Raw genomic sequence first — 27,879 nt, forward strand, 5'->3', positions numbered from 1 at the left:
CTCAGGTTAGATGTCCCCTAGGCGCCTCAAACTAGACCCACATTACTCAGACAAAACTGTCCACTTCTACCCTCTCCCCAGTGGGTCTTTCTCCAGTGTTCTTGCATCAGTGAAGTTAACACCATCTAGCCAGTTATTCAGGACAAAAACCTGAGTGCTTCGCTGATTCTTCCCTTAGTCCCCTCCACATAGCCCATTACTCATTAAGTCCCACTGATTTTCACCTCCTAAATCTCTCTCTAGTCTGTCTCCTTCATTATATCTCCCCTAAACCAAGCTCCCAGCATCTCTTTCTGGATTAGTCTAACAGCCTCTTAACTTGGATCTTGTGTCTATGTTTACCTTCCTCTGATCTATTCTTTCACTTCAGTCAAAGCATTCCATAGTCTTCTGTGTTAAGGGAATAGAAACCCAATCATGCCAATTACTGTCTAGTAACAGGACCTACCAGGCCATTCACGTCTGGACCTGTCGTTATCATGGACTTAATCCCCCACATCTCTTTCTTTCCTTTACTCTGTTTTCCAGCCACATCGAGCTTCTATCAGCCCTTAGCATACACCGTGTTCCTTCCTTTTCCAAAGCCTTTGCACAAGCTGTTCTATTGCTACTTGGAACATCCTTCACACACTGCCTCTCCTTTCTCTTCACCAACATTCACATACAGTCTGGAATTACACTGAACCCAACTATCATTTCCTTTCTGAGATTTGCAATGAAGTCAAGCTTCCTATTAGCTGCTCTTACAGAACATGCTCTCCTTTGTAGTTCTATGCCCAATTGGAATCCATACTTTATCCATTCGTTAATGTCTACCTCACCACACAATGGAAGCTTCATGAAAGCAGAGACCGCATCTATCCTGTGGACTACTATGTTTTAAGGGTACCTGAAACATAACGGAGTCTCAATGAATATTTGCTGAAAAATCAGTCAACTGCCAATCAATTAATCCTTTTTAATACTTACCCCATACCTTTCATTACATCAGAGATGCCTCAGTCTAGTCCTTACTCTCTGAGACTCTCTAAGACTATGGAGAATGAAGGGCAGGTTTGGTACTTTATCATAGGAAAAACCTTGCCCACGTAGCTCAGCTGAGTGAATTAACAAAAGTCCCCATGATTTGTTTTTATAGGCTTAAGTGTTAGAAATGTGGAGTAGCTACAAGTTCGCAAGACGAACTCTTAAGGTGGGGCTCCCCTGAAACAGTTGGTAACACACAATTCCTCTGGCATCAGCTTTTGAGCCTAAATAACTGACCAGATGATGCACAGCAAACAGAGCAGCCTGTCTGATTCACTTCCATGTAGATTGTATGTCTCAATCGAAGGATGTAATTGTGTTGCTTCAGAGCACCCAGCACATACAGGAGGTCAACAAATATAAACGGATGGTGAGGCCCATCCTGGGGCAGTGTTGCACACTGGAGCAAGGGAATCATAACATCACATTCCATTCTATTTACGCAGCCAGCTCTAGCCAAACAGTCAAATGTGATGGGACTGTTATCTAAACTTCCTGGCGCCTGCTTGCATGGGTGTTAATGGATTTATTTTTTAATGAGCTTTTTTAGGAAGGTTACTACTGTATAGAAGAAAAGGGGGTGGGAAGGAATGCAAAAGAGAGAGAAAGAAATTGAACCATCACAAGGAAATTGCTCAACTACCATTATGGGAATACACACAGCCTACATATTCAAGGAAGTTAAAGCTAAAATCGACCATATGCACGTCCATATGCAGACATATTGGGATAGTCTCTGAATTGCTTCTTTATACAAAGCTGTATGCAACAATGATCCCACAAAGAAGATAAACCAGAGGACCTTTTATATCAGATACTGATACATTCTGCAGTAAAAAGAGGATACAACCTAGACAGGAGAAACAGAATTCCAAGGGCCTGGTCCACAATCACTTAAATTACCTATTTGTCTATCACCTCCTTTTATGAAACACAGGAGTGGGACCATGTCTTGCTACCTTACAAAGACCAGAGATTGACTACGTGCTAAAATTCTCATTTGAGAAAATGACTGGAGTGCTCAGTTTTCCTAGTGCTAGAAACAAAACTAAAAGGCATCTGAAGGTCTAAAAAGTGAAGACAAAAATCTTTCCAAGATTGGCCAAAATGTCTAGCGAAGAACCGATTATTTTTCACAAGTTGCAGTTTTATTAGACAGATGAATAGATTCCCTATCTTTAAAAAACCTGAACATTTGCAGCCAATTTTTCAAGACATTAATTTCTAAACAGGAGATAAAAGGAAAGAAAATCAAAATGCTTAATAACATTTCCAACTTCTTAAAGGCTTGGAGGAACTCTAAACCTTTGGCAAAAGCTTTTGAAAAATGATTTTTAGACCAGTTTTCACTATTGAGGAGGATGTAACATTTATCAAATATCTTTTAGCTTCAATTTTCACAAAAGCTAGTTTGCTGATGGATTATAGATAATAAAATTGAAGATCTATGTTGCATTAACAGGTATGGTAAAGCCTCATTATATCAAAACACAGGGGATAAATAAAGAAAAAAAAAACTGACTGCATTAACTGACTTTGCATTATCAAAATCTTTATCAAAAAGGGCATAGAGCCTCCCAGTAAGCTGGAGAAAACATACAATGGTTGTTTCTCATCAAATAATAAGCAATTCCTGGTAAAAGGGGTTTGACTAAAACTAAAAAAAGAAATTTAATAGGGAGATTAACATTTATTGTCTAACGTGAGCCAAGTACTATGCTCGATGCTTCTCTATGGGTTATTTCACTAACTGTTCTGCAATGCAAGGTAACAACAAGTAACAGCCTGATAGAATTTGGATTTGTGTCCTCAGAACTTTTATTCTACATTTCCACATCAGAATAACGTAAAAATTCCTCCTGCGATACTAAGGAAACTGCATTATCAACTCTGGCAATGAAAGATCTGGGTTTGTTTCCAGACTTCCTCAAAAATTCCACAGAAATTACAAATATTATAGATGAGATGAATGGATAAAATCGATCCCATTTCTAGAATGAATGGTATGTATAGCTAGGGCCTCTATCGAAAGGATAAACGGAGAGGGCTAGGTGGCCGTGAAAAGATACAAATGGACAGAAAAATGCCAAAACTCTGACAAAAAGCCAAAAGCAAAACTTTTTTTTTTCACCTTCTCTTGCCCTTCGTATTAATTATACTCTTTTAATTCAATAGGCACTCAATAAGTACTCACTACGAGGGGGCACTCTTAGGGAAGACACAAAATTAGCAGTTTTCCAAAGTTATCCCCATCTCAGTAATGCCCGGGGATATTCCTCCTTAGTGTCTAAGTTTGGATAAATATGACTGAATCCAGGTTAGTCTACTTAACTGCTAGTGTGCAAGTAAGAGCTAAGATACAAGTGAACACAATGATCAATCAGAAAACATGAAAACTCTAGACTTAGAGTATCTATAACGACTTTTGATAAAACGGTTAATTTCTAAAGAGTGAGCTTATGCTCTAGATATATTTGCTTACATGAAATATCTCTTGAAAAAGGCTTGAATAGAAACTACTTAATTTTCTCCAAAAAAGAATAACTATGAGAAATTACACTTTTTTTTTTTCCATTTGGAAGAAGCTGATAATTATCAGCGATGATGCACTGTTCCTGGCTCCTGGGCTGCATACTAACCAATGGAGAAGAGAAATGAAATGGCACAGTCATTGCTTAAGCACATCTGGTTTTGGCTTTAAGCACTGAGCCATATCATAATGTCTAGATTTGCCCTTTAAATTAACATCCCATTATCATGTTTTCTGGCAGGAAACTGTACAGATTGCAAATGGAGTTGGACTTAGAAGTCCACAAGAAATTAGAGCAGTGACAGTTTAGACATTAAGTACTAAACTCTGGCTTGCAGGGTTCCAATATAACCTGAATTATTTCAAGCATATGAGACTGAGGAAGACAGAGAGTGAATTGGCTTTTGAGAAAGAGTTTAGATGGAAATTGGAGGAAAGTAACAACTGAAACCATGCCAATATTCAACCACAATATATGAATTAGTAATTACTAGTTTTCTCTTAACGCTCTGATTTGGGTAAAGAGTTTTAGAGGCATAAGCAATGAAAAGTTTAGAACACCTTGCAAACCATCCCCTTATTATGGAGCTCAAAATAAAAGCAATACAGACCACAAGACGAAGGTAGCAAAGACTACTTTAATCTTTTTTTAAAATATCAATTATATAATTTTAGCATTTTTTCCATTTCCTTTTGGAGCCTGTGCTTTGTTGGTCCCCTAATTATATGATAGATCTGAATTTATGCAAAATCCAGCACTCCAAATCAAAGTATTCCAAATATAATTTGCTACTTATTCATTACATTAAGGGTATCTCAAAACTCTGAAATTGCCTACCCGACAAACTTAGGCAGACTGTTCTAGTTCCTTTAGCTGCATCATGAATGACTTTTCCAGCTAACCTAGTCAAATGAATCAAAAAATTACTGCATGTATCTCTGTGCCCAAGTCCATAAAAATACACTTTGAAAATAAATTTTGGCATAAGAAAGCAGATCATTTGGTGGAAGGAAATCAATCAGAAAATCTTCATGTGGGTAAACTCATTAAATAGTTCCAAGATAGACTTCAAAATCTTTATCATGCCTTACGAGCCCCTTCAAAGATTTGGCTTCCACAGAGCCCCCCAGACTTATTTTTTGCCACTCCTGTACCCCAGTGTTCTAGATAAATGACAAGCAGTTTCCCAATATACCTTGCTCTTTTTCAGAGACCTAGTATGAGCTTTACAGCCTCTGCCCAGAATAGGAATGTCCAATAAAAATATAATGCAGCATGTGTAATTTAAAATTTTCTAAGATGGTAAAGGGGATCAAATATGGTGATGGAAAGAGAACTGACTCTGGGTGGTGAACACACAATGTGAGATGTATAGATGATGTATTACAGAACTGTACACCTGAGATCTTTGTAACTTTCCTAACAATTGTCACTTCAATAAACTTTAATTAATTATTTTTTTCTAAGAGGCACACTTTAATGATATACATTATTTAGCTCAATATATCCAAAATATTATCATTTAAACTTGTCATTTTATATATATAAAAATATTAATGAATTATTTTACACTCATTTATGTACAGTTGTCAAAATCCAATCACACTTATAATGCATCTAATTTCAGGACTAGCTGAATTAGCCAGATGGCTAATGGCTACCATATTGAACAGTGTAGGAAACATTTGTCCTCCATCTCTTTAGGTTTCAGATCAAACTCACCCTCTCCAGGGACGACCTCCCTCATCCCCGGGTCTGAGCGCCTACCCATATGCCACTGCAGTATCTTAGATGTAGCACTTAAGACACCCTACTGCCTATTTGTTTGTCTTTATCCCCCGGTAGACTTGAAGCTCTCTAGATAGAAGGGAGCAAGTCTTACCTAATTTTATATTGCAAGCACCTAGCAAATATTCATCACATAAAGAGTCATGGGTTTTCAATTATGTTAAGTAGAAATAACATATCATTGCTGAAGTGGGAATTGGTTTAGCAGTAATTCCCAAATCTTTATACTACCTATAGATCACTGTGTTAGTAAATAATCTCTATGTCATAGTTTTTATTTTTCAATTTGGTTTTCAAAACCAAAACAAAACAAAAATCTCAAAGCCAAAATTCTCACAAATGCCTGGTTAACTTTTAATTATTTAATGTAAGCCAAGTTGACATTTGCACTATGTAAACCATCTTTCAAAGAGAACTGATAAAAGATTGTCTTAGTCAAAGAATTAAATAAGGAGCTGGTCAACCTTTGTGACACAAAGAGAAGGCAAGGTACTGTGTTTCCCCGAAAATAAGACCTAGCCAGACAATCAGCTATAATGCGCCTTTTGGAGCAAAAATTAATATAAGACCGGGTCTTATATCATAAGACCCGGTCTCATATTATAGTAAAATAAAACCTGGTATTATATTATGTTATATATTATATTATATTATATTATATTATATTATATTATATTATATTATATTATATTATATTATATTATACCCGGTCTTATATTATACTAAAATAAGACCGGGTCTTATATTAATTTTTGCTCCAAAAGATGCATTAGAGCTGATTGTCCAGCTAGGTCTTATTTTCGGGGAAACACGGTAGTATCTAATTCCAAGCTGAGGTTGATGACGTCAAGAGTGATTTTGACTCAGGCATCAACTATGGAATGAAGACCAATCACACTATTTGATCCATTTGGAAACAGCCAAACTAGCGAAATGGCACATCCCTCCCTTGCTTCACTCCAGTTAAGTATCTGGCACTAAATTTTCTTTTCAAGGACTAAAATAACCACATGTTATTTATCTGCATTTATTTACACAGCTTTGGTTATACCTATGTTGTATTTTACTCAAATAAGCAAACATATGATAAAAAGAATTAATCTCTCTATTTAATGGCCATAGCTCTGGGAAGAAACAAAAGATTTTATAAAGTATGAACTTGCAAACACTGAAATAACTATTTTCCTACATGCTTACTCAACATGATTCTCTTTTGTAAAGATTAACTATAATGTGCCATATTAAAAAGGCTGTGTAAACTACATGGCACTATATAAATGTGAGCAATTATCATTATTGAATATGCTATTAATTAAAAACAGAAAAGTTAGAAAAATTGAATTTTTAATTTTCATTAGTCTTCTTAAGTGTTAACTAATGATACTCAGGCAGACCTTAATATCACAGTTCATTTGAAAGTTGAGAAAAATGAGGAAAGGTGTTGCAATTTGCACAAGGCCTTTTGATTCAGTCTTAGGTAGATTCAAAGTTAAATGACAGCAAACACCCTAGACCTTTAGCCTAAGTATTCAATTACTTTCCCCATCTTTCTCCTTGAGTGCCTGCGATGAACAAACCTCTCAGTTAACCTTTTTCCTCCAGCTGATAACTGTTGGCTAATGCTTGATTTTTACTGCATTAATCAGCTCTTTTATGTAGGTATTTCAAGATTTTGTTGATGGTAGTGGGTTTTCTTAAAGGAACCATATAAGTCTAACCTTTAAAAGTCCTGTCCGTAAGTCTTGGTTTGCTTATATGCAAGGCTGTCAAAGCTGATCTTCACGGAAACAACTCTTAGCAGCTAGCACAGACAGGCAGCTGCTGCAATGCACAAAAGCAGTGCCATTTCTAATGGATTAGCCATGGCTCCCTGGAGCACCCTGTCAGGAAACACCCTAAGACTCTATGGGGGCGCGGTGGGAAAGAGTGCCATAATTGATTAGGAATGTCTGCCATGCACAAATGCTGGATGCTGACAACTGGAGTGTCTCATATTTGCCCTCCAAGGTCTAGGTTGATAAGCAATGGGAGGAAGCTGGGGTAAAGTCTACCCATTAGTAAATAGCTGCTGAAAAGCTACAGACCCAGAGAGAACGAACTAGTTTAACATAACCTGGGTCTTTCCACCGAACGGACAGTACAGTCTATACGTCAAGTGAATATAATACCCTGTGGTAAGTGGTGTCAAAATACATAATGGGTTATTTGGAAAGTAGTTCCTAAGAAATGTGGATGTGTCAACTGCCCAGTTAGGTGATGACCCAGTACAAATAAGAAGAAATGATGACTTTCTTAGCTAATCTTCCTTTACTGACTCTTTTAAATCTAACTTGAACCCAGTCTCTTTCTTCATAGACAATCCAATCCTCACATCTGCCAAAAAGATGAACCGGTGATACCTCCTCATTTTCTACTTAGAGAAAAAAGAAGCCAAGAACAGTAAGAAGAACTCATCCTCTGACCGGATGGAACCAGCATCTGACTGAGGAAATCTTCACTCCCTCCATTTTTAAAAACAATAATGAGCTTCCAGGTGAATGAGAAATACACTGACATAACATTAGGTTTTCCAATAATCTGAGTTAAGAGAGATTGCGGACTCAGTGATATTTTAATGCCAAAAGGCTGACTATTGCATGTTCTAACAAAGCTGTAGCTTTAGTTTATTTTCTAATCTACAAAAAAATAAAATAAATAATAAATAAAAACAGGAAAAAGAAAATAAAAACACCGAAAAAAGAAACGCTCCTTTAAAATGAAAGTTAGCTCCAAGCTGCTTACAATTGCCTTCTGCCTCTGCCTCTCCCTTTGTTTGGCCCTCTCAGATTCCCGCTTCTCATACTCTCTGCGGTATTCTTCCCTCTTCAGCCTTTCGTGCTGATATTCCTCGTAGCTGTCATACCTGAGAAACATAACTTCATCATTAAGTCAACCACCTCCAATTGCACAAGCAGAATGAATAATAAACTGGGGAAGGGTAGGGTTTTAGATAACATCTTGTCATCTAAAGGGAGGGATGAGAGGAGCCCATGAAAAATGACTCGCATCGTTACCTGGGCCTACGGCTGTAGGGCGATCTTGAACGTGATCTTGAGCACAGAGGAGAATTTCGGTGTGTACGGTGTCTGCAGTGGCTTGACTCATAGTAGTAGCAAGATCTGGGAGAAAGAAGAAAAACGAAAAGGGCATTTGCAACTGCCACTTAACCCCCCGCTGATCAGCACAACTGAACACCCCGTGGCACACTGTATTACATAAACCGGCTTTCTTTTCCCAGCCACTAGCGAGATTTCCCAGTGACAGTTTCTGATCATCTAGTCAGCTTAGAGGTCTGGGAGTGATGTGTTCTCTCCAGCATCTCTTATTGATGTTAACGCCGAGCGCCAGTCTGGTACACTGTCAGCTTTATCTTGCTTGGATCTCCACTATCCTGGCACAGGGCAGCTCTCCAGGTAATGGAAAAAGTTAGATGAGCAAGTTTCTTACAAATTGCTCCCTGTGATCTGACTGGCTCAAGGCACTGTGTTCAAAGCTGACAGATTTAAGAGAAGATGAGGAACAATGTATGTGTAACAACAGTCTCATTAGTTCTGTGTTACCAGGAATGCAGTGGTGAGGGGCTGGGATGCCTGTGGGGTTTGGATGCTTGTTTTTGACTTCCTGGGAATGCCTTATGCTGTGCGTGAGTTCTGACAAGGTTTACCTCGAAGAGGATCTACTGCCTGGCGACCTTGATCTTGACCTGGAATATGGTGATCGGGAACACGACCTGTGTCGAGAGAAGGACCTTGAACGAGAGCGCATCCTTTGGGGTCTTTGAGAAAATAAGGATTTGGGTGGTGACACGGAATCTCTACATGGAGAGTTAAAAGAGGAGCAGGAAGGCGACACATCGAACAGTGAATAGGATTGTGTGCCATCCCAAGGGTAGTTCAGTTTATCACTTTCATCTTCGCTGTCATCAAACAGGCCATCCATGGCTAGTCCTGAATTTATAAACATAGGTAGTTTGGAGAATTGTTCATTACTGAAATCACTGTCCCTCAGTTCACTGGTCTTGTCTGCTTCGTCATCAAAAACAGCTTGACTGGGATGACCGAAGTGCTTGTTGAGCTCGGCTCGGATTTCCTGGTCTTGGAGCTGTTTTCTGGTGCTGCAAGGAGAGATCTGCTTGCTCACCTCCAAAGTCTCTCTCATGTAGCACTTGTCTGGATCTGTGGAAGAACAAATCTGCCCCTGCCAACTGGAGGAAGCATCTTTATATTCTAGTTGTCTAGAGTCTTGGAGCTCCTGTGATAGATTAATGAGTATTTCCGTTTTGGAATTGATTGACTGACAATAGTCATGGTCACCAAACAGCCGTAGACTGGGTCGCTTGGCCTTCCTTTCCTCGTGTCCACTGGGGAGCACTGAGGTCTTGCTGAGTTGCGCATACAACTCAGACTGCTCAGGCCCTTTCTTGGTGGAATTATTGCCTTGGGTACCGGGAGACTCGCTGTACCGGGGCTTCTTTGATGGCGGAGGTACCACAGTCTTGCAAGAGGACTTCAGCTTTGGAGAAGCCCTGAAAGGGTTGTCTTGGTTGGCTTTATGAGGAGGAGTTGTGGGTGGAGTTAGGCCTAAGACAAAAATAAGAAAAAAAAAAAAAAAAGAAGAAGGGGAGTAGGGAGGGAAAGAGAAAAGAGACAGAGATAATGTTCTTAAATGCCAGGATATGTTTTCCTAACTTTTCCAAGATTTCAGACAATGGTTAAAACTCAGTGAAAAAGAAGGAAACTAAATTCATGACAAGACCTGAAAGAATGACTCTCTCCCTCTAACCTTCTTGTCACCAAGAAAAGATGGATCCACAATGCCAGGCAGCAGTGAGAGTCATGATATTTTGTATTGCAAACACCAATGCTAACAGAATCTGCTTCCCAGAAAATGTTAACACATCCCTACTGGCCTCCACAGCCCCAGGCGTTACCAAAGCTCCAATTTTCAAGGGCATCATATCATCTACGTTATGGAAAATTAACACGGAAAGACTCAGGGGAATCACAGAATAGCTTTGGTGGCATTTGTCTGCAAAGAACGCTGCCAAGGATGCAAGTGGCTTGGGGGTTTTGGTCCAATCAAGGAATCTACCCATGGAGCCAAAGTTAGGTAACGAAAAACAACAATAATAACAACAACAAAAACATACATCAGATGACAGCAAATGTGGGCAGGTGGTGATGACTCAGGCAACTTCAAAGTAAGTTCAGTAAAATATGACGCACAAATGCAAGGAACAAGACAACTCTACAACTTGATGGCAATGATTCTTTGTCTCCACAGTTCATTAACTTAGTAAACCATGGCTAATGTAGGTATAATACATTCTTGTAAGCATAACTAATACATTCTGTCTAAAATATGGTTCTGCAACAGAAACCTAAGTGAACAGTAACACAAAATATTGCAGTGCCAGGGGACCATTTTATTTAGAGCACAACATTAGAGCAGGTTATGAGGCTGAAGGATTGAAACGAATCCAAGCTTCAGCAACTAACTAATTAAAAGTATTTTAAAAATGAAGGAAGAAGGGGGGGAAATCCATCAGTCGTTGCCTTTCGTGCTTTTGTACAGAAGGGCAGAAAATTCCATCACAAGTCATTGTGACAGAGTCTGTGAAGTGTATTTGCCTCTATTAAGTCTCACCCCTGAGTAAGTGCCACGCATCCCTTTACACCAAGAAAGAATAATTGTGGCATGGCTTTAGAGTCCAAGGAACTTTGAAGAAGGGAAGGCTGGAGTTCAAATGGCTTTATGCTTACAAGGGAACATTTTAGTTTACAACACACTTTCTATTTAGGAGGATGGGTGAATGCTATTCGGCAAAAAAAACCCTGGGGTTAGACTTAAGGCAATAGCACATCTCAAGGAAAGGCAGAGAAATCCTGTCTTGCCAGGAAAAAAAAAAAAAAAGTATATATATTTATAAAGAGAGAACCAAGTAGGTCACAGAAAGCCACATGAAATTTTCATATCAACAGGAAGGTGATGCCTCTCTCTCTTACTTTATAATAAAGAGATGGAGGAAATTTATATTCTCCCCAAAATGAAATATTTTATCCTAATATTTGCCAATTTTTATTATGGATAGCTAATTCTCCCATAATGAAGGAAAAAAGGGACAAAGTGCAGAGTGGTTTGGCTTTGGAAATCCATCCCAGAAAAGTTCAGAAAGACAGGAAAAGCAAACACAAAGAGAAGGGACACATCTGGGTCTCAAAAACGTCTCCTTTATTAGCAGCCTACTGTATGCCTACTCCTCTTTGCTTAGAGATAACAGGGAGGTGACATAGGATTGAATGAGGCATCTGCGTCACTGTGGCACACCCTACTTGTCCCTCTTTCATGGACACATATGTCTTTTCCTCAATCTTAGAAATTCCTCTATGGTCAGTCTTTTCTTCTCTCTCTCTTCCTGTTTTCTTTTCCCCTTGTTCGCTACCTTTTGCACTGCCCATTCATAAATTCTGCTACCTTTGCTGACCATTACAATAAATTTAAAGATACAAATGCCCTGCAAAGCAATGACAAGTTCTCAAATATTTCTCATAGGAAGCGAAGCTGCTCACAGAAGTAATGATGACTAATCTCTCTTTGCTGAGTAAATAACAGTCAAATATTCCAAATGATATAGCCATTGAATTGAGGAAAGTGACATTCAACATCCTAAAATCCAACTCCATAAATCTTTTCATGACACCCCAAATTAAGGTAATTTTTGCTTTTCCAATAATGTACTGCCAGGATCACTCAATTGATACTTATCAGATATGGCTATATATTCTTGCTTGTCTTTTTTGAATGTGAATTATATCTTGTCTCTACAAATAGATTATAAGCTCTTAGTGAAATGTCGCTCGAGCTTATTTTTACCTCATTTTTATTTTTATTTTTCTAGCTCTTCCTTCAATGGTGGCTCAAACATTTCAGTGGCCCAAGGATCACTTGGGAAGCTGGTTCCACATTTTTAACGAGCTAGTTCATAGACCACGTAGGGAGAGCCACCATCCGACACTGCCTATGTGGCATGCTGGCTTTTACTCAGGTATGTGTATTTTGACTGACATTCTAGACTTATGAAAAGAAACCCTAAACTTCAGAAACACCAAATTAGGCCACTATTAAAGAGAGACTCGTTCTAAAAATAGCTCAGCTATCTAGGGATTTTAAATATAGAAATTCTTTTTCGTCTTGAACATTTGAAACCGTTGTCCTAGTACCTAAGCTCATTATCGCTTAAATAACTGATTCTCAAGTTGCTCTTGGGAGTGGCGACACCCCAATTGTAGTTTCTTTGAGTTAAAAACAAAGTCTTTCACCTCTTTTACATAGTGGACAGCTTGTGGCCATCGAAATGAGTGCCTGTGTGCTGGACACCACAGCCCATGCAGGTGTCACAGGGACGCAGGCCCAAGGGCTTCACAATTCTTTTTAATATGGAAACAGTTCTTTCAAATTTGAAGTCAATATATTTTCTTGCATATATGCTTAAAATGTACAGAAACTCTCTGAGATAACCCAATACACACCGGGAGTGAAAATATTAGGGCTGTAAATTTCCGTTGGCTCTCCTTGTTCAAACAAAAAATACTTGCTTAGTGGATGGAAGTTATTTTCGGATTAGTGAGTAGGTGGGTAGGGGAAAATAATTCAGATAACTCCCTAAACTTTTTACTGTTTACTGAAACGTTTTTAATCAGAGAATACCTCCGAGCAAAACTGGGAAATCTCAAGAATCACAAGACTTTGAACTGCCAGTACCTAATTGAAAATCTATTTCCAGAGATAGTTGAGACCCAAAGCAAAACAACAGTGTAAAAAGCATTTTTTTTTTCCTTTTAACATAGCGTCAAACTTTTGAGAGCTACTCATGGGACAGGGAACCCCTTGTTGCTCCTGAACTAATTGGATTTCTCGAACCCCATCTCTCTTACCCAGATTTTTTTCCCCTGCGGTAGGACGACAGTCGATACCAATTCCTTCATGCCTCTACCTTTGCTCATGTTTGCACTAATCGCCGGACTCGCGATTTCATCCGACAAGCCTGAACCAACAGTGCTAATGCCTCCCATAACCTCCGGATTATTTCCTGCGTGTTGATTTTTCTGGGGAATGTGTACATTTTGGTGTTGACAGTACAAGGTATATTCCGTGCTCTCTCTTGAACTTAGCAGGTTTTGACAGATTTGTGTGAGGACAGATGGCCATTACAGGCTGAAGGCTGACAAGAGGCAGTTCAGAGCACTGTTAACAACACACTTGCACAAACTCTCAGCAGTGCAGCACTGTGCGGAATGTAATTCAGACTATAGCTTTTTTATTGCTGCCTATTTTCTTTTGTCAAAAGAGCCTGCTGTGCAGAGCAACAAATGGCTGCTATTACCCAGAATGTAATGGGTGTCAGACAAATCACGTAACACAAACAATCAAGAGTATGTAGGTCATATTTCAACAGAGCACAACCTTAGCAATATTTATGATTACTGCATTGAAATGTGCTCTATAATAAACAAGTACCTCTCCATCACTCACACTTATGCACTTCTGCACAGCAAATCTGCGAGAAGTGGTACACACTCTACAGTCATCTTTTTAAACAGCCCTTTTATTAAAAAAAAAAAAATCAGAGACAAGTTTTGCTTTGTTTCGTGTTTCATTGTTTGCTATAAAACGATTTTCTTTGAGGAGTTCTCTTTGGGGTTTCTTTGTTTAATTGAATGACTCTGGTTAATGGTGACTCCTCTCCTCTGTTCTTTGTGCTCCACTATCCACCCAATGGCTTCAGCAGGATCTTCTTTTCAAAAAAAAAGTTTATAACATCTTACAGAATCTACTGCTAAATCTGTGACTTGCTTTGCACTTTCTTTGACAGTGGGAGTTTTCTTAGGTCGCATGCCAACTCAGATAGTTCTAAAGGGAAAACAAGAAGAAGATGAGTTTCTAGTTTGCTTAAAAACTCACCAAAAAAAGAAAGACTGGGCAAGGAGAAGTGTGTGACTTGTCCTACTCCCATATTTTTGGCCTCAAGAACTTGGAGTGGGTGTCAGACGGGCACAGAAAGGCTGATACTCACTCAATATGAGCTGTTAGTGCTACACCAGTTAGAATATTTCCTGCATAAAAGCTTCTCCAGTGCCCTCCACCCATCCCCACCTGGTCCAAGACTCCCTGGAGCAACTCAAAAGCCAGCAGCCTATGTGTTAACAATTCACACAGAGGGGCCTCCCACACCCTGCTCTGGCTCAGAGGGCCCGTGCCTTTAATGCTTTTTAAGTATTTCCTGTATCACCCCTGATTACTGGGGAACAAACTGGCCTTGCAGGAAAGCTTCAAAACATTTCTATGACATGTGACTAATTCCCCAACTCTTATTCATGGAAGATGAAGATATTATCAATGGGCCCTGGTGCACTTTCCCACAGAGCTGGGGCAGGAGAGGGGAGCAGGGTGGGGATGAGGGGCATCTGGCTTTCTAGGTGTTTACCACCAACCCCCACCCCCACCCTAAGCTCATGTGGGAAAGAAAACTGCTTTGCTATCCTTGGCTTAAAAGAAACTGGGTAGTACCATTTTCAGAAAAGAAAACTGAGGAACAAAGGAATGATCTTCCCAGACTTTGGGTCAAGAAGAATGAGATTAAAAATAGAAAACGAGGGATGTGTTTGAAATATGGAAGAAATCCCTGACAATAAGAGTTGCCAAACATTGCAATAGGTTGTAAAGAGTATTTGTTGGGTCTCCCTTCCTCGAATTCTTCAGGAACAGGAATGGATTATATGACCTGTCAAAATCACTTTCCAGTTCTCTGACACTATGGTTTTCCTTTTAAAACTACCAGCTACTGCTCGTATTTTGCTTTGGTCCATTTCCTCAAAGATAAGTCACATACAAAAGAAGCATATAACAAAAGGGTACAGCAAATTTATGCTGTTTGTCAATATTCCATGCTGCACAATAAACTTTTAAATGGGAGTCCAAACATACACACACATATATATCTCCACATCAAAGAAACAAATGTTAAAACTGATTGATTGGTTAGTAAGCGTTTTTTTTTTGTTTTTTTTTTAAAGCACAAGTCCATTGATGTGCACTTTAAATGATCACCGATTTACACCAAGGGAAAACATTAAGGAAAAATAAAAGACACCAAATCACACATCCACTCTCCTCAAAACCATGGGGAAATGAGGAAAAAAATATATATCAATGGAGGAAAGAAATTGCTAAGACCTAATGTGTTAGGGTGATGAGATTGTTGATTATTTTGCTCTTCTCATTTCCCTAATTAGTTATAAAATAGTTATATTGTTTTTTAGTACTTTTAGAGTAATAACAAAGAAATTATATATACATGTAGATACACATGTAGATATACATATACATGTAAATATACATATATATGCATACACATGTAAATATACATATACATGAGATTTGGGGGTAAGTCACTTTGGTCCTTAACCAAATTTCTTCATGTCTTATGGTTAAAACCATCATCTTGTAGCGCTGACTTTGCTTTGCCAATCCAATTTCAGAAACAAAAAATTCTAGAGCTCTGAAAATCTCTATAAGCAATAGATTTGAATGCCTTCTGCCAAAAGAGCATTCTCTTTTCTCTCATCTTGCTTTACTAACAGCTATTTTGAAATCAAATTAGTTTTTACACCTGTAAAAGAGAAGTGTTTTTTTTTATCAGCCAAAATGAGCTAGTTCAGGACAATCACAAAGTCAGACCAGCTGGCGATACCTAATAAAGCAAACTTCCTATCTCATTCCTCCTGTTCCTCAAAGACTCTGCAGATGGGACAGAGGGATTATTCTGGAGGTCTTAGAATTTTGTTGACTCCTTACGTTTCCACATAAATGTTTGAAAATTTTCACTAAAATTTGTGAGAGTAAAGAAAACACAGACACCAGAAAGTCTTGGGCAAAAGCTTGACACAATTTCTCTACCACAACCAAACGGATTAAGCATGTAGACCAAGGGTCAACAGATCACCACCACCAATGCTGTTTCTGTCCACCCCATGCTGTACCTATGGCAGACATCACTAATGGATCAGACAATCCTACTGAGCACAGATTTGGCCTTAGAATCCTTTTCAACACAATGTTCCTGGCACGCAATACCCAGCCATGACATTTTGGCAAGTGAAATGAAACCTATTTAACATAACAGATGTCGACTACTATCTTTAAAATTCAGGCCTCAGGAAAGAGACATAATCTGTAGTCAAACAGACCTACTTTGAACCCAGGGTTCACCAAAGAGCCAGAATCAACATACAGCTTTTCCCTCAACAATTAAATGGGCAGAGAGTCAAAAAGATAATATACACATAAAGTGCCTATTAGTAATGTGCCTAAACGCCTATCTGTGTAATACCATGTTTCCCCAAAAATAAGATCTAGCCAGACAATCTACTCAAATGCGTCTTTTGGAGCAAAAATTAATATAAGACCCAGTCTTATTTTACTATAATATAAGACCAGGTATAATATAATATAATATAATATAATATAATATAATATAATATAATATAATACTTATTCTTCTATAAGACCGGGTCTTATATAATATACTATACTATAATATAATATAACATAATATAATACAATATAATATAACATAATACCAGTCTTATGTTAATTTTTGCTCCAAAACATGCATTAGAGCTGATTGTCCGGCTAGGTCTTATTTTTGGGGAAACACTGTAGGAGATGCAGCTGTAGAGAAAATATCAAAGAGGAGATTTTCTATCTTGATTTCTTAAATCCCACACCCATACCAAAAACAGTATATGTTCAATTTCATGAGAAATGAGGGAGATTTTGCCACAAAAAAATACATAACTTCGTACATGAGAGTGCCAAGAGGAGATAACATTAAGGTCAATGAAAGGGAACGGGTAAAGAATATCACTAATTGAAAAGACGAGCAGCAAGGTACAATGACCTCAGTCGATGAAGTTAACATAGAATTGGTAATAGCTAAAATTTATTGAACACTAAACGTTTTCCATGTTTTATCTCACTTAATCCTCACAGTGATTGAATGAGAGGCAGGTACAGTTATTATATCCTTTGATGCAGAAGGATACTGAATTTTATAGAAGTTACCTCAAATTGACCAAAAGCCAGATAGTTAGATGCAGGTAGATCCAGAATTTGAACTTGGTCTTGTCCAATATCAAAGCCAAGGTTCTGCACAACTTCATTAAGCTACACTATCTGTTTTTCAAAAATCATAATAAATTACTTTTATTTGGAGCATTGCTGCTTATAAAGTATATTAGCTCAGGTTAACCCACGTGAAATTGCCGTTTTTGTATGTCAAAAATGGTTGAATACTGGCAATTTTCTGTTTCAACCTATAATTTTGTCCTTTGAGTCAGACAGTAATTTCATTTAGGAATTATAAATAGGATTTTAAAATTCAGGAATCTGAGACCTACAAAAGATTAAGGATGTAGAAAAGAATCTTAGTAATTAAAAAAATGAAGGAGGGAAAGAATGTCTTATCTTGTACAGTCCCATGCTGATGGCACTGCCCATGCCAAATTCCTTCTTACCTCAACATCTTTGATTTGCTGCCTCCTTGCTTCTGCTCCATCAATATCTTCTCCCCTTACGTGAGGTTAGCTGGTGGAGAGCTCAATTTCCTCCAAACCTTTTCCATGGATCACCTCTGCCATTCACTTCATAGTGATGTTGTCTTAACATTTCTTTCAGTCCTGACCTGCCTTTATAATGCTTTTCAATCTTCTGTGCAATCATTGTATTTAACTTAAAGCCATGTTACAGGGTTCCCTCTGATAACTTCTTCACTCCCTTTTGTGATTCTTTTGAGGCACAATCAGTGTTGGTCACATCCTCCAAACACTACTACGCAACAAATTTTACTCTAGATTTTTAGAGAGGAGATCATACACATCACACATTTCAAATCCACAGTATCTCTACAAAAAAAGAAATCCCTCTCCTCCACCAGTCTCCTTCTCCATACAACACCCTCCACGTCAGTTCCAAATAGTCCTTCCAGCTTCCTTCAGGATCCTCCAAGTTCTGTCTCATTTTCCTATAGCTCTGAGTTCTTTTTCTTATGTCATACAACTTGGCCCTACCTCGGCTTCTCTAATTTGCATCTTCACACTTACAGCCACCACGCTTAACAAACTAAAAACCACTTTCTGTGTCCCCCTTTCTTAGGAGGCAGCAAAAGATTATGAATAGTAAATAATATTGTCCCTTCATGCTTCTTATACAATGTGTTCTTTTCTCTCAACAACTTATAAGCCCACATCTTAAGCACAAGAACATTTATTTAGCACCTTCTACGGGCCAAATACTACGCTCCATGCTTTACATGGATTATTAGTCTCTATGTCTGACACTTGCTGTACATCCATTCACCAAGACCTATCATATTGCAAGCATAGAGTAGGTATTAAAAATATGTTGTTAAAGTGATTTCCATTGTAACCAATAATCTTTCAAAGCACCAAGAAAAAGGGATTTAAACTAGGAAGATGAATTCTGGTTCACTGACAGAAATAAATCAACTGTATATATTTTTAAAGATTCCCAATATTAAAAATGGTATTTTGCATAAATCTCTGCTTACCTTTCTTCAATAAATAGTGTAGGCTATTAACCTATCAAAATTGTAACTAAATTCTTTAAAGTTAGGTAGCTACCAATAAGAGAAATATGAAAACTTCTGGCATGAAGAAAAAAGTGCTTTTTTAAACAACATAATCTCACTACTATGTTTCCCCAAAAATAAGACCTAGCCAGACCTCTAATGCATCTTTTGGAGCAAAAATTAATATAAGACCCAGTCTTATTTATATATATATAAATTATATATACACATATATATATTTATATATAATATATAAACATAAATATAAATTAAATATATATAAGTTATTATATTTATAAATATAAATTATATATTTATATAATATATAATAATGTATTAGATTAGATTAGATTAGATTAGATTAGATTAGATTAGATTAGATTAGATTAGAGACCCGGTCTTATATTATATTAAAATAAGACCGGGTCTTATATTAATTTCTGCTCCAAAAGACACATTAGAGCTGATGGTCTGGCTAGGTCTTATTTTCAGGGAAACACGGTAATAGAAGAAATACAACTTAAATGATATGTTCATGTTCATAAATTAGCAAAACATTTAAAAATGAAGACATCAAATGCTAGCAAGAATGAACTAAAGTAAGTATGTCCATAGAGTGCTAACAGGACTATAAATGGAAACACCACTTTCGGAAAACAATGTGACAACATATTAGGTTGGTGCAAAAGTAATCGCAGTTTTTGTAATTATTTTTAACCTTTTAAACTGTGATTACTTTTGTACCAACCTAATAGTATATTACAAAGCCCCAAGATATTTATATCCTTATATTCAGTATTAATAACTAGTAGGAATTTATTTTGAGAAAACAAGATTAAAAAATTATAAACAAAGATTTCCACTACAGTGCTATTTCAAAATGATAAGACTAAAGCAACCTAAATGTATAACAGTAAGGGTATGATAAAGTAAATTTTGATGTCCTTATTCAAACTATGCAGCATGCTAAAAGCCTGAGAGTAAAGGTCCATGGTGCTACAAAAATTCTTTATTAAAATATTAACTGAAAAATCAGGATGCAAAATCATATATATATGCACACACACACACACACACATATATGCACAAAATGATCACAGAGGTATAAAAATATCCATAGAAAACAATGCTATGGATATCTTTTCACCTTAGAACTATGAAAATTCTCCTGCTAGTTAATATTTTTGACATTTTTATAGTCACCTTTATTATAATCACAGAATAATAAAAAGGGTTTCTTTAACAGAAAGCTTGGTTTCAGTATATACCGTGGAAACTTTACTAATCTTCTCTAAAACAAAGTAACTAATACATTCCTTTCAGTTAACTTCTTACTATGAGCCACAGTAGTGTATTTTCTCAAATCAGTTAATGCCATTTACACTGGTGACAAAAATTATATAGGAGAATAAAATATTATGTAAACTACAACAGATGAGTAAAAATGTTATTTCTATAAAAAGATCCAATAAAGGTACATCACTAAAAGAAAGCCTGTCAAATTAGTTGTAGATGGGTGCTATTGGAAAACACTGAGGAAACATGGGGGATTATGATTTACATGAAAATCATAAAATCTAGAATGATTCTGCACTCCAACTACCACACAGATATCTTAATATCTTTAATTCTTTTCTTTCAAAGAGTAAGAAGCAAAAAGTGGAAACCATTTACAATGTATTATTAGTGAGGTTTGTGCAAGAAAGATGAATGAATCTCCAGTTAGCATATTTAAGTTCAAGGTAAAGATCTCTTTCCTCTACAAAGAGTATGACATTTTAATGTATATTTATGTTTTAAGCAAAAGCAAAATGACAAAATAGTATATACTTTAATCAACATTTTAGATAAACCTGTAAAATGCTCATTCTTATTGGTCAGATAAGGTCTCTATTGCATGTAATATATACACCCAAGAGTAATTTATAATCATATATGTAAATTATAATTGATTTAAGAGATGATGTTATGTATATGCTTATAAGCAAATATATGTATGTATATGTATGCATATAAAGATATATTTGTATATAAGTACATATGTGTGAATCTACATACACACATATAAAATGTATATAAATACCATGAAATTAACTACTTTACTGCTTTACCAAATCATGCAATCATGCAATAGACCTTGCATAAGGAGGTAATTTACCAAACTCAAGTGTGAAATTAAATTTATTGACAATGACCACAGTGCGTGTAGGCACCATGGTTCTGGTTGAAAGCATCTTGTTTAACTAACTGTTCATTTACCCTTATCAGCAATAGCCAGAGCCAAGCAAATTCTTGTTCAGACATCCTAAGGTTCACTTTCTGGTGGGGCTCAAGTACCTAAACCTAAAAGCACTTGGTGCAAAGACACTATGTACAGCCAACTCAGAAGTCTACTTTGGAACTCTTTGGGTTAGTAAGTTTCTCACAGGTCAGTCCAAGTATTTAATGCTCCTTCCTCTTCAGTATGTGAAATAAAGATGGGCTAAATGAGTTCAGAAGTTCAAATGGTGAAGAAAATAGCTCTTGTGTAAAACTATATAAGACCATTTTGTTTTGGTGAATGGGTATATTTTCATTTTTCTCCTTTGCTGAAAAGATATTAAAACGGTAACCTGTATGGGAGAGGATTATACTGTTAAGTACAATGGACAATGTGAAAACATTCCAAGGGAAGCATTAAGAGTTAGAAAACCTGCCTTCAAACCTTTGTCCCTTGCTTTCTAGCTCTGTGATCTTGGGCAAGTTACCTAAAATTTCTGAAACTTAGTTCCTCCTCTTAAAAACGAGAAAACTACCACCATCCTTACGAGGTCTTGTGAAATTAGCCAAAACCACTTCTATGCCTAGCACATTTATTGAGTGGATGATTAATAAATGTTCATGTCTCCTCCTCCTCAAGTTTTGGTGTCTTAATCTGAAACAGGGTTATTTGAGGATCCAAGGCAGTAACATCAGAGAGTCTGGCACAAGTCTGACCCACAACAAATGTCTTCTCTTGAAAAAAATAAACCACTGGAAATATTTATAGATAACTTCTTATCCAATGTTGTTTATTCTCTGTTAATTTCACTAATCATATAAAGAATACACTCTAATTTAATATACATTACACACACACACACACACACACACACACACACACAGACTTCCAAGTGAAATGTAAGGCTTACCTGCAGTTCCAGAGAGTTCCACACTTAAGGTTCGTTCAATAGTCTTGTTCTCAAATGGGGAACCCTTGGGGTCACTGGAAGATATGGCACATTTATAAAAACAAACTGAAATGGAGTTGCTGTAGCCAAATGTATTAGAACCCCCTTCCCTTTCTGAAAATGGTTACATTTCTTAATACTTACTTTGGTGACTCTGGGGTCAGAGGAAGAGATAAAGTTGTTGGTTTGGCTAAAGGAAAAAAAAGGAAACTAATTATGAAACATTGAGTGTTTAGATTTGTTTTCATTCTACTATAGTCAGGTTGGAAACTGGAAACTGGAAAATGAAAGTAAGGAAATCCCTGAATATTGGATCAAAGTCAGACAATAGTCCATTATGCTAAAAAAAAAAAAAAAAAAAAAATTCCAAACAACATTTGCATCAGGAAACTGTCATTCAAAAAACATATAAAAACAGAATTTTCCAAAAAAATGTGGCATCCCTGTTAAGGATACAAAATTTGCATCATACCATCAGAGCAAAATAATGTTTTCTATTTTAATTTGGAATACAGTACACGGTTTGTTTAGACAAGAAAACAGCAGAGTAACTACAAATGACAAACGTTATGAATATTTAGTTGATTTTTCTTCTAAAATATATAATTTTACATCTGGCCTGAGAATAGGCTATTTCTACAAGGCCAAAGCTCTTACAATAGCTATTCCATTTACTAAAAATTAATTGAAAGATTATGGCAAATTTGGACATTGACCCAGATGGCTTAAATGGGGTTCAGGCCCCCAACTCTGATAGACAACTAAAGTAGATACTATGTTTATCAGCTTAAAGACTTAAAGACTTGCAAAGAGAGCTCATCCACTTCCTTTCATGTTTCTTAAATTTTACCTCCTACAGAAGGCATTTCACAATTACTAAGGGTGGAGTAAGACTTCTCACTCCAAAATTTCAATTGCTTCTCTTTGGCAGTCTTGTATTTTGAACAGAAGAGGGGAAAAACATGATGAGAAATGCCCTTGGGACATACATCCATATATTCTGTGTATATATATGCTTATCTGTAAGACATATTTATATGTACGTAAGTTTATGTCAATTTTTTTCCAGTAAAATAACTACTTTCAAAAGGTCAAGAGATAGTCATTTATGTAATGAAAATCATAGACTTGAAACCAAAAATGTCTTTAGAATAAACTTCCTTATTTTATGGACGAAAGAATCTGAGAAAAATCTTTAGAGACGCTAAATGATATTTCCAGGGCCATAAAACTGGCTACTCAGAACCGGCCCAGAATATGTTCCCTTTCTCCTATTATCAAGAGAAACTGCAACCAACAGATATTAAAGCAAATTAATCAACCCCAGTAATTAAGGTCCTCTGAAATGTGAAAATATTATTTATATCCAAATTAAGCTGAAATTAGGTACTTTACTTGGATAAATAGTATTTACATATTTAATTGGTAGATTTAGATTTAGTTTTTAAACAATGGAATAGTTTATCATCTACCCAGTGTGCATCCAGTAATGTGAAGCTCATGCTGTCATCTACAAATTAGGTACATTGATTGATTGGCTTTTTCATATATACAGATAAATGAACAGGGTTTACATTCATTTTTTTTTTTTTTTTAGTATGTCTGATATAATGAGCCTTTCAAAAAGAACACACTTATGAAGGAACTTTCCCCACTTTTACAGCACTCAACTAACAATTAGGATAATGCAAACAGGTTCCATACCAGAAAATTCACCAGATATGTACATTTATTGAATGTATATTGAAAATGTCCATTAAAAATCAGTCACTGGAATTCTAGTTTTCAAACTATAGGTAGGCTATCTGAAATGCTCAAAGGAAGACCCCGCAAATTCTGACTGTTGGGTACAGATAAGGCCAAGGGCAATGGAAAGACAGGAGTAGGCGGTAGCCATATTTAATGAGAGCAAAAGCAAACAGGAAATGAGGGCCACAGAAGGGGTAGAGCCCCTAACCACATACAGATGGAATCCCTGAATAAACCCATGCTCACAAAAGCTACCACTAAAGGGGCACTGATTTGGTTCACTCAGCGTTTAATCCATACTGTTTCAATGAGTGGTAGACCAGAGACAACAATCCTTGAGGGCAGGAATGCGTCTGTTTCTTGCAGACCATGGTATTTCTGATGGGCAAATGCATTAGCAAATGAATGAATTAATGAACCAGTGGGACACCAACAGGTGCCAAGGGCCAGACCATTATCCTAAGGAACTTAAAAGGACCTGACCCCACAATGTTACAATGTGCACACATGGAGTTTAGGGATGAAAAATTACAATACATTAGGAAGCATAACCTCAGTAGATAGATCGTCTTAGTTATTGTCTTCAATAGTTCATATATTTTTTTACTTTCGAGTTTTGAATAATTTAATCCCTGAAGCTGAGCATTTATCTCCTGTTGGTTATTAACAGCCAGCCATTTTTATTTTCTTTTAGACCTTTAAAAACTACAGGAATTTTTTTTTTCCCAGTCAAAAGGCTTTGTTCTGGGGATAAGCTTTTCACGCCTCACCACAGAAATATACTTTTAAAAAACCCACGTGCAGCAGGACTCTTCTAAAGGCTATTCCTTCCATAGGCCAATTTAATTCCTCACGGCCATCGTTTGTAATAGTTTACAGTAATATTTACTGGTAAGCAAATTTAAATACTGAAAACAAAACAAAACAAACAAAACCCTCAAAATCCAAAAGGACCAATTAAAGTTACAAAAAAGAAAATCTTTAAAACATGAGTGACTGGACTGGGTTCACTGACTACAAGGTTTCATCGAGCCTGGGACTTCAAATCCAGCTCCAAAACACAATTGCATGACTAGCAAGAGGTAAAATGTAGCCTAGTGAATTCTTCAGTTCACTCACTAGAGCGAGCCCAGCTGGCTTTCCTTCACCTGAGGACTGCAGAAACCATGAGTCCCACAGCACGGCGGGTTCTGCTCTGAGAAAAACTCTTCCAAAGAGTGTATATGAGGAACCCATCAGGGCGAAGCAACCTAAAAGGCTTTGGCTCATTTCGATAAAGACTCTTTCCTGAATTAGCAGAAAGGGCTGGAGAGTGATTTTGAGATAGCCACCAGGAAAAACCTAACCAGGAGCCAATTGAAAATAATAAAGGAAGGATCCTGAAAATTCCGGGCTTAGGGTGAGGTAGGAATGAGAGAGGGAAATTCAAAACACTGGGAAAGAAAATACTTAGGAAAAGCAGCAGCAACAGCATACCTGTGTGAAATAATCATGGTTCAAAACAGGGATCAGAGGCTACCACTCTGCAGCTGGAAGGGGAAGTTGGAAAACAAAAGGGAAAAAAAAGAGGTGGATGTTTATAATTGCTATTTTAGAATATGCCTACTTGTACTACAAGGTAAGAGGTCTTGTTCACGTGGAAACCGGAATAATTTAAAGCGACAGCAACTTTCAACAAGCTCTCTTTGGGCCTCTAAAACTAGAATATTTTGAGAGAAGGAGCCAAAAAGAAAGAAAATTACATCTCTGTCAAGAGAGGTATTCCCAAAATCACCCTGATCTGCCTCGGAAGCATCAGCCTTCCAGTAACATATGGGGATAATAAAAATCAACCCATGTTTCACTTAATCTAGGCAATATTTTTTTTAAATAGAAAGAAAAAAAAATTCTAAGAATTCCCAAATCCATATTTACAAAATAAAATCCGTGAGCCTACCATGTATTCTCAAAACAAAACAAAACAAAAAAGAATGCACTTAATAATCAGCAGAGGCTGCATAATTATTATTTACTATTTCTTAAAGTATATACAGCAAATCAACAATGCCTCATTTTTTTTCCATGATTGAAAGGGGGAAAAAAATCAAAGCTCTTTAATGAATTGCCTAGCCCCGCTTGCTCAGAGCTTCAGTTATCTCAGCATTTCAGAGTTCCTGTAAATCTCATCTGATGTTGCAAAGCACCCCCTGGTCACCACCCCCACCCGGCTAACATTTCAAGTGCCTTTTGGCGATTGTGAATTAGGCTGTATATCAGCTGAATAGGATATGTTCAACCTGTGTCCGAGGAAGGATTTTTTTCCCCCCATCTATAACAAAGTGCTGAATTCTCTTTCTAGAGAGACACCACTGGAACGGAAGCCTGAAGTTTGGGCATCCATCGCCCTCCTGGTGCATGCTTGCTTTGCCTCTAGCGCCCTTGCACACAGAGTGTGTGTGTGTATGTGTGTGTGTGTTTTTCCCCCCAGCCTACCTTGTAAATGTTGCGACTGCGATTGTGTGTGGGACTTCTTTTTGGAGGTGCATTTGTCTCTGCTGCTGTTCCTGGTCTCTGTGGGTTTAGTGTGAGGAGGGTCATCGTTTGTGGTCAGATACTTGAGAAGCTCCGAGCAGGGACGTCTCTGTGGCTTTTGCTGTTGACAAATGCTCTTCGCTTTATTGCTCCATGAATTCTCGGTCTTAAAAACAAGGCATAAAGAAAGCTAAAATTAGTGAACTGAACCTTATCAGAATGGATATAGGTTTTCTGAAGAGATGAGATTTGCAATGAAGTGTTCAGTCTAAGTGTACTAGGTCTATGAGCTGTGAATAATTGTTTGCAGAACAAGGAAAGAAAATTACATTTAAAATTCCTAAATGACATTTAGGCAGCTTTTTATTTCATTTCTCCTACATTTCAATGTTCTTACTCAGCAACATGTAACTAACAAGACCCTACAGCGCCTTGACTGTGAATAAAAATAAAAAATAAAAAAATGAAAATAAGCTGGTTTAAACCTTAATTTGCCACTGATTGCTGGAGCCCAGTATTCACAATTCTCTTAAGTACCCCTTAACACTCCGTTTTCACTCACAGTGAATGGCAAGACAAACATTGTTTAATACAGCCCACTAACCGAATTATGTCATTGCCAGCATTCTATCCAATTAATGGCAGAGACAGATCTTTTGCGGTGATTCCAAAGCAATCTTTCTCAGGTTAGACAGCTGGCAAAACGGCAATCCTGCATCTTAAAGTCACTCATAGATAATACCAGCCTATCAGCAAATTAAATTGTAGCCCACATTGCCGCACGTATTAGTAAAGTGAGCAAGGAGTAACAGACGGTGGAACTTCCATTTCTACTGTCCAAAGACAAAGTGTAAATGAACTCTTCCTGGTTTAAAATAGCTCGAGTGCTGCTTTTGGAAACCCATTTCATAATCGGTTTCACCATGAGGAGGCAACTGCAGGATCCCAGCTGAATTAACACATATAAATAAACCTATCATTTGTTTTACAGTTTCAAGCAAAAACCCTTTGTCCCTGTCCTTCCTACATTAAAAAGTTTAGATCTGTACCTTAACAGCGGAGGGGTTTGTTCTGATCCTGTGATTATGGTTTGCATGATTCTGGGTACTGAGACCACTGCATTCATTATAACTTAGCTGAGTGTTGGCCGGTGCCAGTAAGAGCTTCTTGAGCTAGAAACATACCAGAGAAGGAGAAAAAGCAAGGAAAGTTAAGTGTCTTCTAAGCATTAGAGTAAGTTATTGACATTTTAAACTTAAATTTAATTATAATCATAAAAAGTAATTCTATCACTCTTTGATTATACCACACTTTAGCACAAAAGTACTAAAGGAAATGTATATTTTAAAACTAAGAAAAAGTTTGGCATTATACTACC

At 37.2% G+C, this 27,879-nt stretch overlaps 1 protein-coding gene across 9 annotated transcripts in view; it reads right to left on the reverse strand.

The window, feature by feature from the left end:
- The window catches only part of PPARGC1A (PPARG coactivator 1 alpha), a 627,593-nt gene that overhangs the window by 12,129 nt on the left and 587,585 nt on the right, over positions 1 to 27,879 (reverse strand). For all 9 annotated transcript variants that reach the window (XM_074321853.1, XM_074321847.1, XM_019743879.2 and 6 more), the window contains 7 exons: positions 27,551 to 27,673; positions 26,463 to 26,667; positions 22,386 to 22,431; positions 22,203 to 22,276; positions 9,049 to 9,964; positions 8,399 to 8,503; positions 8,127 to 8,247 (listed from right to left, as the gene is read on the reverse strand). In XM_074321853.1, the coding sequence (XP_074177954.1) occupies positions 8,127 to 8,247; positions 8,399 to 8,503; positions 9,049 to 9,964; positions 22,203 to 22,276; positions 22,386 to 22,431; positions 26,463 to 26,667; positions 27,551 to 27,673 (1,590 nt within the window). The remainder of the gene's footprint in view (positions 1 to 8,126; positions 8,248 to 8,398; positions 8,504 to 9,048; positions 9,965 to 22,202; positions 22,277 to 22,385; positions 22,432 to 26,462; positions 26,668 to 27,550; positions 27,674 to 27,879) is intronic.

The sequence above is a fragment of the Rhinolophus sinicus genome, linkage group LG02 (assembly GCF_036562045.2).
Source record: "Rhinolophus sinicus isolate RSC01 linkage group LG02, ASM3656204v1, whole genome shotgun sequence".
Classification (NCBI taxonomy): domain Eukaryota; kingdom Metazoa; phylum Chordata; class Mammalia; order Chiroptera; family Rhinolophidae; genus Rhinolophus; species Rhinolophus sinicus.